General features: G+C 43.0%; 1 protein-coding gene across 1 annotated transcript in view; it reads right to left on the bottom strand.

Annotated features, from left to right (window-relative positions):
- The window catches only part of LOC310648107 (1-phosphatidylinositol 4,5-bisphosphate phosphodiesterase eta-2-like), a 106,534-nt gene that overhangs the window by 38,079 nt on the left and 52,733 nt on the right, over nt 1-15,722 (bottom strand). The window contains exon 5 of the mRNA XM_083375810.1: nt 336-482. Within this exon, the coding sequence (XP_083231936.1) occupies nt 336-482 (147 nt within the window). The remainder of the gene's footprint in view (nt 1-335; nt 483-15,722) is intronic.

Below are 15,722 nucleotides of genomic sequence, written 5' to 3' on the forward strand. Positions count from 1 at the left end.
CTCCCAGCTCTGTTCTGCATTTTATTCCTCTGAGCAAAGGCAGGTTCCCTTCACAACCTTGTGGCTGACACTGCTGTGATTCATTTAACAAATGTAGCCAGGAAGGTTGTAAAATGGCGCAAAATTCAACTTAACAACCGTCTTGGGTCACTTGTGATTGTACGTCAAGGACTGCTTCTGCAGGGATTTAAAAATCAATGGTAGCCACTGAGTAACAACACGGAAGGAAGAGCCTCTACTACTAGAAGCACCGGGTTGGCTACTGCGTAACACAAAACACCGGACTAGACGTCTTACCTCAATCGTGGACCGCTCGACCAAAGCACTTAACTTACTTTTAGCTTTTTCGTTTTTTCGCGAGGGTCTCCAGCGAATGCACGACTTGTGTTCATCCAGGTAATAGAATCGGACGAGACCTTTGGAGCTGCCTCTAAGCTTGATCATCTGAGTGCCGGCTTGCATGGAGCCCATACATTTTTCCACTATTGAAAGAAAAAAAGAAAGAAAGAAAGAAAGAAAGAAAGAAAGAAAGAAAGAAAGAAAGAAAGAAAGAAAGAAAGAAGAAAGAAAGAAAGAAAGAAAGAAAGAAAGAAAGAAAGAAAGAAAGAAAGAAAGAAAGAATTGTTATGCTCAAGGGTGCGCGCATCGTGCTGCATGCTTGATTTTCAGAGGTCAAGACAATGAAGTTTTTATGGGCAAATCACGGTGTGGGTTTAGAAAAAATGCATTTGCAGCTGCAAATCCCAGCGTGGAGTTTTGCAGGCATTTGTTTTAGCTGCGAGCTGCTTCTCAAAACACAGACTGGTGTGAAAAATCAATACATAACTGCATTCCAGGGAGGGAAAAGATGCCGGATTTGCAAATTGGGTAAATCTGCTTGTCTGATGGATTTACTGCTATTTATCCTTCACTACCTCACAGTGATAGCGTTAGAACGCCTCTTTTGTCAATCTTAACCCCAAATTGCAATTCAATCTGATTACTCTTTATTAGCTTAAGTTTCTGGTTGCATTGACGCCGTTTCTTAGTTACTGCCTAGCTGATCTGAGCGATGTGTTCTCTTAAAAAGGCACCTAATTCTGTGTCATAGCTGGCGAGATCTATAGAGAGAATAGATCTCCACAGAACTTTTGTATGGATTCTTCATATGGAATCACAGACACGCTGGGCTAGATGGGACCTTGGAGGTCTTCTAGTCCAACCCCTTTACCCAAGGCGGTAGGACCGTATACCATCCAGGACAAATGGCAACCTTTAATTTAATTTAAGGTTTTAATTAAAAAAACTTTAATAATTCTTTGATTCCAAGGCTGCTAAACCCTCAGGAAAAAGGGTCCTTGCAAAAGACTCCTTTTGTGCTTTTCGCTGGAAATCTGACAGCCGCTCCGAAGCTCTAGACGAGTCAAATTGATCTTTCTGTCGTTTTCGGGTGGAAGGCCAAAGCACCCTTTTAAAATGGGAGTAAAAATAAAACATTGACATGCACCGTGGCAAAAAAAAAAAGTGACAGCACCGTCCTCTGATTTGGTTTTTTTTATTCTGATCTGACAGGGAAAGTCCGCAGGTCAGCTCGCACGATATGAAACTGCAGCAAAGCAAGAGATGTGAGGGTTTGGCCGCCCTATTTCAACGGCTGGGTCTTTTAAATAATCCCATTTCATTTGGGAAGGTATTAAATAAACGCGCTTAACACCTTCCCAAAATTACAGATCCACCTCTATGGTTTGAATACCTGGAAACCCAAACTCTTGTCGGTTGCCCCCAAAGAGATTAAAATTATCCATCATTTTTCAAGTCAACTTCTCCAAGTCAACCCTAAGTGAATTTTTCAGCTTCAGAGCTGACATTCGGTGCATAATTCCTTGAGAGAGGGGGCATTCAAATAGACACCCACCCCCCAAATTCTGACTGGGATATTAATAGGATTTGCAGGTGTTCATCTCCAGATAGACAACTGAATAGCTGCCTCGACAGCTTTAATATTTGGGGGGCTGAAAGATGAAACGCGAGTGACTAATGCCTTTTGTGGCTGAAAAGAGTGCCTGGTGGCACCGGGGCATATCTGCCAGAAAGCCTCTTAAGTCAAGCAGGAAAACAAAGCCGCTGTGTCTGTTCAGCCTCAGGACTCCATGTACAAGGAAACATGACCAGCTCCTGATGGGTAGAAGGCTTCAGATCTTCCTCAGCCATCTGGATTTTATTTGTGACCCAGGACCATTTGCAAGTGCTTTTCAGTTTAAAGACTCAGGTTGAGGAAGCGTAAGGATTTCAGAGTATTAGTGCTGGATTGGGTCAAAGAGAGCCATTCCCAGAAAACTGGCATTCAGGGATAGACTACTACTGAGGGGGGAGGTTCTACAAATCGCAAATCTGCCCCAATCACAAATAGATCTCGAAAGCGATCCAAGCCAGCAGTTTGTGTGCTAACCCTGCGGAGGGTTACAGGAATTGGGTATGATTAATTTAGTGAAAAGAAGGAATAGGGGATGACAGGATAGGAGTTTTCCAATATTTGAGGGGCTGCCACAAAGAAGAGGGGGGGGGTGTCCAACTCTTCTTCAAAGCCCCAAAAGGCAGGACAAGAAGCAACGGATGGAAACTCGTCAAGGAGAGAAGCAAACTAGAACTAAGGAGAAACTTCCTGATAGTCTGAACCAGTGGAACGGCTTGCCACCAGAATTTGTGGGTGCTCCATCACGGGAGGTTTTTAAGAAGAAACTGGACAACCTTTTGTTTGAAAATGGAATAGGGTCTCCTGCTAGAGCAGGGGGCTGGACTAGAAGACCTCCAAGGTCCCTTCCAACTCTGATGATGATGACGTCCTAATTGGAGACTCAGAGGATTACCTAACGCAAGTAAAACCTTCAAAGCCACAAAGTGACCTACTTACTGGGTCTGCTCGCCTTGTCTTGTGTCTTTATTTAAAAGACCCATAAGCCACTTTTCCAAAGAAGTGGCAAAATGTTACCTTATGAAAGTATTTCAGGGCAAGCCTCCACCTCTACATTGAAGGAATGAGGCAGAAAGACCGTTTTATAGCGGCCACGACATTTAAAATAACTGTAACATTTAAAATATAAGCATCACCCTAATTTTTAAAAGAAGCCGTTTCTTTAAAATGCTAAGCAAGTACCACAGAAAAGTCAAAACCTCAGCTGGGAGTTGAGGTCCACAGGTTGTAAATTTGCCAAGCTTGGAGACCCCCTGTTCTAGAGGAAAGGGACTCAGGGGTCCCATCTTACCAATTCGGCCCATCTTCCGTTTGGGCGCCGTCACAACGCTGCCACCAACCCAGAAAAACGCTTCTGCCAGGCGGGCAACCGAAAACCTGCTTTGGAGCAGAGAAGACAGGGACGGATCCATGCCAGAAGATTCCTGCTTTTGGTCCAAAGCTCCACAAGCTCCAGGAATCTTCAGTAGCAAAACAGACCTGAGCCTTCTCAGACTAGACCTTTGTCATTTTTTCCTTCCTTTTTTAATAAAAAAGAAAAAACGGACACCATTCCGGCTAATTTCGCTTGGGAGCTCATTCCTGTCCTTCTCTGAGGCTACGAGGCAAACCTTGATTAATCCCGAGCCTAGGGCTTTGAGAAATTAAAACAGCAACCGGCCGCAAAATTAAATATCTATCTATCTATCTTCTTTTTCTTCTTCTTCTTTTTTGCTTGCAGTGTCTCATCATCCGTTCTCCCCAAGAACTAGCCACAGTTGGAGACAGGTGAGTTTTGGTAGCTCCGTGGCTCTCGTCCTCCCATTTCTTCTCCTGCCTTATCTGGAGGGTATTAGATGCGTTCCTTGTGAGCGACAGCTGTCTCTCCTCCACAGTGCTGGCTAGTGCTGGGGAGCGCCCATCCCCGCCACATCTGGGAAAGGGAAGCGCTTGAAACCCTGACGAGCTTCCGATGCCAGCTTGCGAAGACGTCTGGATGGGCAGTGCAGAAGGAAGCCCTCCGGCCTTGGCACGGCAGTGGCCACGGATGGTGATGGGCACTGCTTGGGATCCATCTGGGTTATTGCTTAATCCCGTCTTTGATCCAGATCTTGTTTTGGGGAGGCTGGAGAGCCCGATTCACGTGTTCAGAACCACCCCAAGCCTCCTTCTTCCTGCTTTTCCTTTTTCAAAAGGGGCTGTTGTAGAAGTGCTTACCTAGAAAATTTCCAGGACACTCGTCCAGTCCGGAGGACGACGGGAGAGAGAGAAAAAAGCTATCCCAAGCTCAGTGCCCGCAATTTATGTTCGCCTGCAGCTTAAATCTGGTTAATCCCAAAGCCATTGCTTGCTTCTGTTTTATCCGGTCGAGAGATTTAAAGGTTGTGTGTGTGTGTGTGTGTGTGTGTGTGTGTGTTTGTGGTTCTGTGTGCGTTAGAGGTGCTGCAGCTGTAGGAAACTCAGACCAAACAGAGGGTTTGGTTTGGTTTTATTTTATTTTGACCGAAGTTTTCTTAAAAACGAGAGGCAAAGAAGGAAGTTCTTACTAGCCAAATTCTGAGATAGAATTTAGGTTTTGCTAAATTTCCCAACGGGGTTCTAAATGTCCTTGCACTGTGTGCAAAAATGTGGAGTCAATTCTGGGGACAAGAGTCACTAATGCTGTTGGACGAATGACGGAGGTGTTCCCCATTTCCCAGAAAAACACACTTTCTGCAATCATACATACAGACCCGCAAATAGTTAATCGGTGAATAGGACAAATTTAGGATGCAGTGGTGGTGGTGGGGGGGGAAAGTCAGCTAAGATTCTGTCCAATAACACAGAGGAATTGGGATGCAAGAGAAACTGTCCTGTTTCTTTTAAAAAAACACTTTGGGGGGGTTTATTTTGGCAGAAGTTAAAAAAAAAGTGAGCTATGGATTCAAAGTTAGGAATATCTACTTCAAAATTAAACGACTGAGTGAGTGAGAGACAGAGACAGAGACACACACACACTGAGAGAGAGAGAGGGGAACGCTCGACAGAGCAAGATTTAAATAAAAGGGACAGGTGGAGCACAAGGCCCAGGGAACGCAAAGCCAACACGTAGCAAAGATGCAGATCATTTTTATGCTCCTGGTCAACTGGGGCTGCACAACTGGGCAAACGCTAAGCCAACGTCAAGAAAATGAGAAGGGGGCAATGGGTATCTAATAGGGTCTGAAATCCCACGGGACTCGGCTCCAGGCCTTTTAAATGGCCAAGAGCCGCTCCGTTGCGTTCATCCAATTAACGAAGTGACGACTTTGAAGGGACTCGCCGGAGAGTTGTTTCCACTTTGCCGAGAGTAGAGCACTTGCTGCTTTTACAAAGAGCTTTCCCAGCCTTTCCTAGCGGTAATGAGGGCTCTCTTGATTTACGCCGAGCGCTTGTCCAGTTCAGGAAGCCCGGTTTACGCCATTCAAGACTAGACAAAAGGTCCCCAGCAAACCATCTCGATCTAAATGTTCTACTTACCCCTTTCCACCCACCCCTTCTCCTTGCTAAGGGCTAAAGGTTTGCTAATTAAACAGGGGAAAAACAACCCCATTCATTATCGCTTGATGCTAGCCTTCATTTCAAGTTGCAATGTCCAATTGTTTGGTGTGGGGTGGGGGGGGGGGCAGTGCTGCATTTTTCTATGGCAATCTGGTTAGAGTTCTGGGATCAAATGAGGAAGGTGGAAGTTCTGAAGAAGCTTGGCGTACTGCCTATGTAATATAGGAACTGTTATCCCTTCTCCCAAATTCCCTAGGAACCGACCCTTTAAAGACCCCCGGGGATGGGGGGGAGAAGGGAAAACTGGATTAGGGAAATATTACCCCATGGCAACGTTGCCCAAAGCATGGGGCAGCTGAAAACTCAGACAATCACCTGTCTGAGATGGTATAAGGTCTCCTGGTCGAGCGGGGGGCTGGACTAGAAGACCTCCAAGGTCCCTTCCAGCTTCTATTCTATTCTATTCTATTCTATTCTATTCTATTCTATTCTATTCTATTCTATTCTATTCTCTATAAAGATTCTATTCTATTCTACTCTACTCTATTCTATTCTTCATTCCTTCTATTCTGTTCTGTTCTGTTCTATTCTATTCTATTCTATTCTATTTATTCTATTCTATTCTTCATTCCTCTATTCTATTCTATTCTATTCTATTCTATTCTATTCTATTCTATTCTCTATAAAGATTCTATTCTATTCTATTCTACTCTACTCTACTCTATTCTATTCTTCATTCCTTCTATTCTGTTCTGTTCTATTCTATTCTATTCTATTCTATTCTATTCAATTCTATTCTATTCTATTTATTCTATTCTATTCTTCATTCCTCTATTCTATTCTATTCTATTCTATTATTCTATTCTATTCTATTCTATTCTATTCTATTCTATTCTATTCTATTCTATTTATTCTATTCTATTCTTCATTCCTCTATTCTATTCTATTCTATTCTATTCTATTATTCTATTCTATTCTATTCTATTCTATTCTATTCTATTCTATTCTATTCTATTCTATTCTCTATAAAGATTCTATTCTATTCTACTCTACTCTATTCTATTCTTCATTCCTTCTATTCTGTTCTATTCTATTCTATTCTATTCTATTCTATTCTATTCTATTCTATTCTATTTATTCTATTCTATTCTTCATTCCTCTATTCTATTCTATTCTATTCTATTCTATTCTATTCTCTATAAAGATTCTATTCTATTCTACTCTACTCTATTCTATTCTTCATTCCTTCTATTCTGTTCTATTCTGTTCTATTCTATTCTATTCTATTCTATTTATTCTATTCTATTCTTCATTCCTCTATTCTATTCTATTCTATTCTATTCTATTCTATTCTATTCTATTCTATTCTATTCTCTATAAAGATTCTATTCTATTCTACTCTACTCTATTCTATTCTTCATTCCTTCTATTCTGTTCTATTCTATTCTATTCTATTCTATTCTATTCTATTCTATTCTATTCTATTCTATTCTATTCTATTATTTCCATTCCATTCCATATTTTCTATTCTATTCTATTCTATTCTATTCTATTCTATTCTATTCTATTCTATTCTATTCTATTCTATTCTATTCTATTCACGTCTAGCCAACATGGGCCTTTGTGTAATTCCCACCCCACAAGTTTTAACCCTGGCCTGGTTATAAAGATTCTATTCTATTCTACTCTACTCTATTCTATTCTTCATTCCTTCTATTCTGTTCTATTCTATTCTATTCTATTCTATTTATTCTATTCTATTCTTCATTCCTCTATTCTATTCTATTCTATTCTATTCTATTCTATTCTATTCTATTCTATTCTATTCTATTCTATTCTATTCTATTATTTCCATTCCATTCCATATTTTCTATTCTATTCTATTCTATTCTATTCTATTCTATTCTATTCTATTCTCTATAAAGATTCTATTCTATTCTACTCTACTCTACTCTATTCTATTCTTCATTCCTTCTATTCTGTTCTGTTCTGTTCTATTCTATTCTATTCTATTCTATTTATTCTATTCTATTCTTCATTCCTCTATTCTATTCTATTCTATTCTATTCTATTCTATTCTATTCTATTCTATTCTATTCTATTCTATTCTCTATAAAGATTCTATTCTATTCTATTCTACTCTACTCTACTCTATTCTATTCTTCATTCCTTCTATTCTGTTCTGTTCTATTCTATTCTATTCTATTCTATTCTATTTATTCTATTCTATTCTTCATTCCTCTATTCTATTCTATTCTATTCTATTCTATTCTATTCTATTCTATTCTATTCTATTCTCTATAAAGATTCTATTCTATTCTATTCTACTCTACTCTACTCTATTCTATTCTTCATTCCTTCTATTCTGTTCTGTTCTATTCTATTCTATTCTATTCTATTCTATTCAATTCTATTCTATTCTATTTATTCTATTCTATTCTTCATTCCTCTATTCTATTCTATTCTATTCTATTATTCTATTCTATTCTATTCTATTCTATTCTATTCTATTCTATTCTATTTATTCTATTCTATTCTTCATTCCTCTATTCTATTCTATTCTATTCTATTCTATTATTCTATTCTATTCTATTCTATTCTATTCTATTCTATTCTATTCTATTCTATTCTATTCTATTCTATTCTCTATAAAGATTCTATTCTATTCTACTCTACTCTATTCTATTCTTCATTCCTTCTATTCTGTTCTATTCTATTCTATTCTATTCTATTCTATTCTATTCTATTCTATTCTATTTATTCTATTCTATTCTTCATTCCTCTATTCTATTCTATTCTATTCTATTCTATTCTATTCTCTATAAAGATTCTATTCTATTCTACTCTACTCTATTCTATTCTTCATTCCTTCTATTCTGTTCTATTCTGTTCTATTCTATTCTATTCTATTCTATTTATTCTATTCTATTCTTCATTCCTCTATTCTATTCTATTCTATTCTATTCTATTCTATTCTATTCTATTCTATTCTATTCTCTATAAAGATTCTATTCTATTCTACTCTACTCTATTCTATTCTTCATTCCTTCTATTCTGTTCTATTCTATTCTATTCTATTCTATTCTATTCTATTCTATTCTATTCTATTCTATTCTATTATTTCCATTCCATTCCATATTTTCTATTCTATTCTATTCTATTCTATTCTATTCTATTCTATTCTATTCTATTCTATTCTATTCTATTCTATTCTATTCTATTCTATTCTATTCACGTCTAGCCAACATGGGCCTTTGTGTAATTCCCACCCCACAAGTTTTAACCCTGGCCTGGTTATAAAGATTCTATTCTATTCTACTCTACTCTATTCTATTCTTCATTCCTTCTATTCTGTTCTATTCTATTCTATTCTATTCTATTTATTCTATTCTATTCTTCATTCCTCTATTCTATTCTATTCTATTCTATTCTATTCTATTCTATTCTATTCTATTCTATTCTATTCTATTATTTCCATTCCATTCCATATTTTCTATTCTATTCTATTCTATTCTATTCTATTCTATTCTATTCTATTCTATTCTATTCTATTCTATTCTATTCTATTCTATTCTATTCTATTCACGTCTAGCCAACATGGGCCTTTGTGTAATTCCCACCCCACAAGTTTTAACCCTGGCCTGGGGGCAGCGGAGAATAGACCCGCTCTATTCATTGCCTGTCAGAGGTTTAAAGACCCCCAATCTTGTCTTTCCATTAATTCTGCCCTCTCAAGAGTTTCCTTCTAACCTTGAACCCCGGGACTTTGAAGTCATCCTGCCAGAGCTGGCTGACCTTTCTTAAAAAACAACAACAGCAACAACAAAACAACAACGATCAAAGCAATCTGCTGGATCTCCAGCCAATTGCTTGCTCAGGCGAAGGAGAATGGGGGTGGGGGTGGGGGTACCTGTCAAAGAAGGGCTCTCAGCCAATTTTCTGCTGAAATTCCCCCAGAAAGGACAAAACTGGAATTCTTTAATTTGCTGCCAATTCTAATTACTGCTCAGCGAAAAACCGATTGAAGAGGCCGGTGGAATGCGGTCCTTCCCTTCCAGTTCTCTAGTTTCCCGGCCTGCCCGTCCAAAAATTCTCCCTTCTTGAGGTCTCTTTGCTTCCTGACACGGTTGCCCGCCCGCCCGCCCACAGCTGCTGGGTTGCTCCTGAATGACAATTCCCAGTAGCCCCAGGGCCAGCATTCATAGAACAGAGGCACTGGGGGAGCTGTGGTTCAAACCCATCTGGAAAGCCAGAGGTTCCCGGAAAGCTACGGTTTTGAACTCAGAACCTGTTGCCCGCCTGATTTTTCCGACCAGCTTCTTCTACTGAAGAACAGGAAGAGTTAATGCCACTTTACAATGCCCTGGTGAGACCACCATTGGAAGATGGCGCCCAGTTTTGATTGCCACGATATAAAAAAAAAGAGGTTGAGACTCTAGAAGGTGCGCAAAGAGCAACAAAGATGACCAGAGGGCTGGAGGCTAAAACGTATTGAGAACGGTTGCCAGAATCGGGGATGTCTAGTTTAACGAAGAGAAGGACGAGGGGGGACAGGAGAGCAGCCTTGGAATATCTAAGAGGCTGTCCCAAAGAAGAGGGGGGTCCACCTGTTCTCCAAAGCACCCGAAGGCAGAACAAGAAGCAGCGGATGGAAACTAATCAAAGAGAGAAGCAGCCTAGAACTAAGGAGGGATTTCCTGAGGATAATTAACCAGTGGAACGGCTTGCCACCAGAACTTGTGGGTGCTCCATCACTGGAGGTTTTAAAGAAGAGATTGGACAACCATTTGTCTGAAACGTTCTAGGGTCTCCTGCTTGAGCACTGGGGGTTGGACTAGATGACCTCCGAGGTCCCTTCCCACTCTGTTATTGTGTTACTGCAATCGGTTCTTGAGGGGAGAAAAAAAGTGGGGGGGAGATACAAAATCATCAATTAGAATAATATAAATACATTTCTTTCCCTTCTGTATTGCTCTGTCTTTTCTTTAAGAGCAGAGGATCATAGGGCTGGAAGAGGGACCTTGGAGATCTACTGTTTGTCCCACAGCCAACTTGAACTCTCATCTACACGCTGATCTCAAAACCTTGGCTGCACAAAATAATTTTGCAAGGTAGGCTGGTGTTTTTTTAAATTCTCTCTGTGTGCGTGTGTGCGTGCGTGTGTGTGTGGTGTGTAGCATTCATCTCAGGTGTGGCATAGAGAACGAGGATGTGCAGGGCTCTGGACCGACATTTTTCCCAGGTCCATTTAGACGTGATGATGACTGAACCGCTAAACTTTTGCAAGGCACGTCCAAGGCCACTCGGCTACAATCCTGCCCTAACAATTTAAAGAATGCCTGTCGGGTGGTTATTTGCAAGGGCTTAAAGGGTTCAACAGCTTCTAATGGGCAGCTTGTAATTATCATCGTCACCGCTTGCTTCTATTTATAGCACATTTATTATAAATAATTCAGAATGGTTACTGAACTGCAAGTTGCAGAAAGAAGACAATCTAAACAGTGGTTAATTCCGCAATTAATTTAAGAGCAGCAGCAGATGCATGAATTTGGGGTTTTGTTGTTTTTTTTTTCCTCTTTTAATTCACTGCGACAGCTTCAGATTCAAAACCGTTTTGTCAACTGTGTGAAGTTGGTTGGGAAATAGGAGATGGAGAGCTACTCAACCTTCACAGGATGCACCCAGAGATTTTTAAGCTCATTGTTTGCTAAACAATCGTTTTCTACTCCGTGTGACTTATTTTGTTACTGTTCTTCATCTGTAGTGCCTTTTGAGGAATTTTAACTGTAATATTTTGACAGTTAATTAAGACTTTATAACTCTCTCTCTCTCTCTCTCACACACACACACACACACACGCACGCACAAACCTATGAGTTACTGCAAGGAGCAGCAAGAATGGAAAGGCTGACCCCACTTAACCCCCTTAAACAAACTTTAAACGGGACTGCAGAGTTCGTGGGTTCGGCAAGCACATGACACGGGTTCAAGAGGCGCGAAAAAGCCAGCACAGGCCTCAGCGCAACCTGAGAATCAGCCACCAGCAACGCTGGCAACTGCCCGACAGATCTGACACACTGCCAATCAAGCTGGCTAGCAGAGCTGGGTTGAATCCCACAGCAACTCACCCCAAAATTTCTATGATGTAGAAAGTCAGGCAAATCGCACCCCCCACCCCCCAAAAAAATAAAAAAAAATCAGCAATCTGGACGTCGCTCCCTGCTCGGGAAGGCCCGCATCCCGACTTGCCAAGAGTTTGGGTCCTTTCTGGACCAGACGAAGTGGGTTAGGGATTAAAGGATTTGCGGTCGATGAACCTGGCCTGGGACCCATAAAAGTGGGGAGGAGGAGGAGGGGGGGTTAGGGTTTCGCTACGCAGGGCAGCAACCTGATGCCGGCTGCAGGTGAGAAATTGGAGGACAGATCCAAGTCAGCCAGCAGGGAGATGAGTCTACGGGAGTCTCGTCCAAAACAGAAATATAAGCCTGGCGACTCTCGTATCCTGGGCTGTTTTTCTCCCACTGTTGGTTGTTTTTTCCCCCCCTGAAGGCAGCGCCATTCCTGCAGATGCTGACATTTCACCCACAGGTGGGCAGTCCACAAGCATCACCTAGGGCAGGGGTAGGAGGCAACCTGGGCTCTTTTATGACTCGTGGACTTCAACTCCCAGAATTCCTGAGCCAGCATGTGGCAGGAGTTTCCACCTCGATATATTGTGTGGACTCAGAAAAACAGGGCAAAAAGCCATATATTCTATACTTTTGTCTGTCTGTCTGTCTGTCCGCCCATCTCTCTCTCTCTCTCTCTCTCTCTCTCTCCATCCATCCATCCATCCATCCGATGCATGACTCTGGGCAGTTTAGAAATAATAAGATATTTGCTTTAGATTTCCCAAGCACAGAAAAGGCCCTCAAAGACTCTGCATGGTTAGTCCAGAATTACAGGTAGATATACAGGTAGATAGCTATGTTCGACACAGAATGCACCTGTTCTGCTGGAAAGGTGGAAAATGACAGAGAATAAAAATACCAACTTAGGAAGGAGGGAGGAAAAAAATAACCGTCAGAGAAACAGACTTTCAAGTCGCACCTCTTGCTGTAAAGCTTGCATAATACCCCATGGGGGAGGGGGGGGAAGGGAAGAAAACGCAGCCTGGGTTATTATTTATATCTCTTTGCAGCTGGGATGTCAGCGCTTCAAAGGCCAGGGGTCCTCAGCCGGGGCCAAAGCATCGAATAACGAGAGAGGCTTCGGCTGCGGTTGGGTTCTCTGAGCTGTTCACGCTTCTTTAAAGATGCTCACTGTTCTCAAAGAGGTCTCTAGAACGGGTGATCACTCATCTGAGTTAGAGTTGTTTGGCACACAGACCAAACCATTTGGGGGGGAGAGATTGACTCAAAACAAAATCAGGTAAATTTCTAGTCACATGGCATCCTCAACTGTTGACTATCTGGGGCGCGAGGAAGGAAGGAAGGAAGGAAGGAAGGAAGGAAGGAAGGAAGGAAGGAAGGAAGGAAGGAAGGAAGGAAGGAAGGAAGGAAGGAAGGAAGGGTGGGAGGGAGGGAGGGAGGGAGGGAGGGCTCTCTTTCTCTCCCCCTCCCACAGAGGGCTTTCAGGTTTTTTACACACTCCTTGTAGCTAAAGGGTGACCTACCATCCCCATTTTCACAAAATAGAAACTGCTTCTTGCCCCAGAGCTACACGGACAAGGAACGGGGTGTCCTTGTACAAAGGGACTTCTGCCTTGTTACCATCGCCTGATTTTGCCTCCACGGGGAAGTTTCAGGGGGGGGGGAGGGAGTTGGGCTTCGATACTATTACAAACAATGAGCAACCACCCAGAACAAACAATTTTAAAAAAACCCAACTTTTCTCCAAAAGGCTCGCAGCCGGGGAAAGAGCTGCCCCCCCCAAACCCGAAACCAACCCGCCGTAAGAAGCCCGCTCCAAGCTCCTTGCATAACAAAGATGTGTCTCTTTGGGACCCCGACTAGCTTCTTCTTTCCCAGCCAGGGCTGACCTGATCCTGACAGCTCCATCCCTTAAGGAAAGGCTGGAGGGGGGGGGGGTTTCTGTGGGTGGGTGAGTGGGAGACGGGAGCTTGCCCAGCGATCCTGCCTTACCTTGATCGGGGCTGAGGCACGGGGCGGTTTTCAAATCGTCCATATTCCAAAAGGGGGGTCAAGGAGGATGAAGAGGAGGAGGAGGAGGCAGCCAAAGTGCCACGGGAGCCAGGAGGGAGAAGCATCACTCAAACGCCGCTGCCGGCAGCATCTGGGAGGCGTTCTCAGCCACGCCAAAGGAAGCATCTCAGCGGCGCAAAAGCCCAAACTTCCTGGGAGAAGCAGCGGCTTCGCTCCGGCCTCATCCTGGTCCACGGCCAGAATGGCAGCTGGGCAGGTAAGGAGAGAAGGACGGGCCCGGAGAGAAAAGAAGGACAAGAGACCAGCAGAGAGAGAGAGAGAGAAAGAAAGAAACAGAAGGGGATGACTTCTCCCTCCCCTGCTTCTTTGATGTTCGGCCACTTGGGTTGATGCTAGCTGATCTCCCTGCAAAGGTGGCAATTCGATCTCCTGACACTCAAGCGGGGGGGGGGGGGAGTTCGCGGAAGAGGCAACACATATCACAGGCACAACCCTTAGAAGCCACTCTTTCACACCTCCTCCACATGTGCTGATCGCCCACCCCCACCCCCAGGTCCCACCTTCAGTCCTGTGTCTCTGCCTCAGTCTTTTAAGCTGTAAAATGGGAAGGCTTGCGTCCCGTAACCCTTTCCCATAATAAATATATCCTCAGCACACACACAAAACACAGACATCAGACGACTGATGCGCTGGTTAGACGTTGCAGTTTAAAAACCCAGACGCCCCCAAATTAGCGCCAAGTCCTCATGTGAACACCTAACAGGACAATTTTAAAAAACTCTGCAGACCCAAAGGTGCTTTTTTTTTTTTTTACCAAAGGGCAACTGGACTCTCCTGTTGTTGTTTTTTCCTTGAAAATATTCTTTGGTTCTTCGAGAAGCTTCCTGGATGAGAAGCGAAAGTTTTTCAAGGCGGGGGGGGGGGGGGGAAGGGGAACACCCAAGAAAATCCAGTTGATTTTTGTTTTTGTTTTTTAAAAAAGCACCTTTGGAAAAGCCAAACGACCTGGATGACTGAGAATCTCTAGGGACAATTGTTTGCAGAGTTATCAATATTTACAGCTGGCTTCCGTTGCCATTCAAATCCAATCTTTGATCTAAAAAGGGTTAAGGTGTACTCAACCAGCCACTAAAGCAAGGAATTGTTTCCCACCGCTGTCTTCCTCCTTTCCAAGCTGTCACAAGAAGAAACTCCACCCCTTCCTGTGCTTGTGTGTGTGTGTGTGTGTGTGTGTGTGTGTGTGCGTGCGTGTGTCATTTCTGTTCCAGAAAAAGAAGAGGGGATGGTTGGCCCACTCAATTGGGGGCTCTGCTATCCACTCCTTGTCTCCTTAACGGATGAGAACAGCTGCTCTAAACGGACGGAAAGTTGAGTCAAGACAAACTGGGCCTATTCTCTAGTTGGTTTGAGATGCTTTTGCTGCCCACCCACCTTCAAGTTAGTGAGGGGAATCCGAGCAGGCGGATAAGTCTTTGGACTCTCAGGGTGAAGATGCTGCTTGGATGGGCAGCGGAAACTCTCAAACCAGCAAGAAAATCAGGAGAGTTGCCATGACTCAACTTCCAGGCAATTCGACCTGGGTGACTGAGAACCTTCCTGGACGTACTGCTCTAGATCGACTTTCCTTCACCTGGGCATCCTCCAGTTAGAACAGAGTTGGAAGGGACTGTGCAGGCCATCTTAGTCCAACCCTGCACACACACACACACCCGCCCCGCCACAAGCAGGAGACCCTACACCGTTTCTGACAGATGGCAGTCCAGTCTCATCTTGAAAGCTTCCAGTGATGAAGCTGCCACAACGTCTGAAGGCAACTCCTGTTCCACTGGTTGACTGTTCTCACTGTCAGAAAATTTCTCCCTTCTTTCCAGGTTGAATCCCTCCTTGATCGGTTTCCATCTGTTGTTCCACCTCAGGCCTTTGAGGGCTTTGGAAAACAGGCTGGCCAGATACTGCCAGCCCCTCAGATACTGGAAGACTGCTATCATGTCTCCCTGGTCCTTCTCTTCACTAAACTAGCCATGCCCAGTTCCTGCAAGTGTTCTTCATAGGCTTTAGCCTCCAGCCCCCTGATCATCTTTGCTGCTCTTCTCTGGACTCTTTCTAGAGTACTCTTCAACTCCCAGAAT

Source organism: Vipera ursinii, assembly GCF_947247035.1.
Source record: "Vipera ursinii genome assembly, chromosome: 17".
Lineage (NCBI taxonomy): Eukaryota > Metazoa > Chordata > Lepidosauria > Squamata > Viperidae > Vipera > Vipera ursinii.